The following is a 1,335-nucleotide window of genomic DNA, read 5'->3' as shown; positions in this document are numbered from 1 at the left end:
CCAGACCTGAAGAGCAGCAAAAGGTGACTTCCTCTGATTCCTGAGGCATTGGTTTCCACCTAAGGCAGTTTGCTTTGGCTGTCTCTAGATGTCAGCTTAAGGTACTAGGTTAGCTACTTAATCTTACATGACCGCTTTCAGGATAGAGGGAGGTGTTCAGAGAGGTGGTCCAAAAAGTGAATTTCAGAGCTGACACTGACTAGTTTCAGCTCTGAAAACGAGGGATTATAAGTGAAGCAATTACTCAGGCATATAGAAATGAGAAAACTGCAGTTGGAGGGGTTGTGCCCAAGATTATCCTGAGAAATGGATAAGTTGATCTTAGCTGATGGGTCAGTGCCTGTGGTCAGTGCCCATACTGATGGGGACTCCCAGTTTCTTCATGTGTGTGCTAAGTCCTATCTATCCTCAAACAACACGGGGCCCAGGGCATAGAGACCACTGCTACTGTAGATAAAAATCTCTCCACATTGGTGGAGAGCAGTGCTTTGTCTCAGTGTATTTATGCTCTTGGTCCTAACACATAATACATGATAAGAAAGAATCTTTGTAAATCCCCAAAGAAAGAGAAAAGATTTTTGGAAACTCTAAGTGAACATATTTATTTATGTTTTGAAAAAACAGAACTCAGGTGTTGGGGAGATGGCTCAGTCAATAAAGTGCTGCTGTCCAAGCATGAGAACCTGAGTTCAATCTCAAGCAACCACAGAAAAAAAGGCAGGCATGGTGGTGCCCACTTGTAACTCTAGCTTCTGAAGAAGTGGGGGCTCGCTGGCCAGCAAGCCTAACCTAATCAGTGAGATCAGAGATGAGTGAGATGAGACCATGCTTTAAAAAGGTAGACTTCTGGGAGGAGGCTCAGTAGAGAATGCCCAGTTAGTATCCGGGAGATCCTAGGTTTAATCCCCAGCCCCAGAACTCAGGGTGGATGGCTCCTGAGGGACAACACCTGCAGAGATTGACTTATACACACACACACACACACACACACACACACACACAGAGAGAGGCTGTGGGGGAGAGTGGGGAAGGTTTGGAGACAACAATCAATCTCCTGACTTAAAAGTTAGATCTTGAGGCAAACTTTAAGTAAAATCACTTAGTACTTACTGAAATAGCTTTTTACCATCGTGTCATTCTTCTCAAATGCACTGTGGATTGCAGAAGTCACATTGGCTTCTGTTAGCATTGTGTTTTCTCTAAACATATTTACTACTGTTACATAGACCAGCATTGCAGATCTTGCTGACACTGAAGGGGCTGGGCTGAAAGAGAAATTAGAGATGTCGATGGATAAATCAAATTGAGGAGTCAACAAGAAGTATCTGAACCTCC

The 1,335-nt window shown here is 43.9% G+C and overlaps 1 protein-coding gene across 1 annotated transcript in view; it reads right to left on the bottom strand.

Annotated features, from left to right (window-relative positions):
- The window catches only part of Muc13 (mucin 13, cell surface associated), a 17,385-nt gene that overhangs the window by 13,349 nt on the left and 2,701 nt on the right, over positions 1–1,335 (bottom strand). Inside the window, exon 2 of the mRNA XM_031364607.1 lies at positions 1,111–1,265. Within this exon, the coding sequence (XP_031220467.1) occupies positions 1,111–1,265 (155 nt within the window). The remainder of the gene's footprint in view (positions 1–1,110; positions 1,266–1,335) is intronic.

This window comes from Mastomys coucha, unplaced genomic scaffold (genome assembly GCF_008632895.1).
Source record: "Mastomys coucha isolate ucsf_1 unplaced genomic scaffold, UCSF_Mcou_1 pScaffold12, whole genome shotgun sequence".
NCBI lineage: Eukaryota > Metazoa > Chordata > Mammalia > Rodentia > Muridae > Mastomys > Mastomys coucha.
Note: the sequence above shows the minus strand (reverse complement) of the source record. Positions and strands in the feature narration are given on the sequence as shown.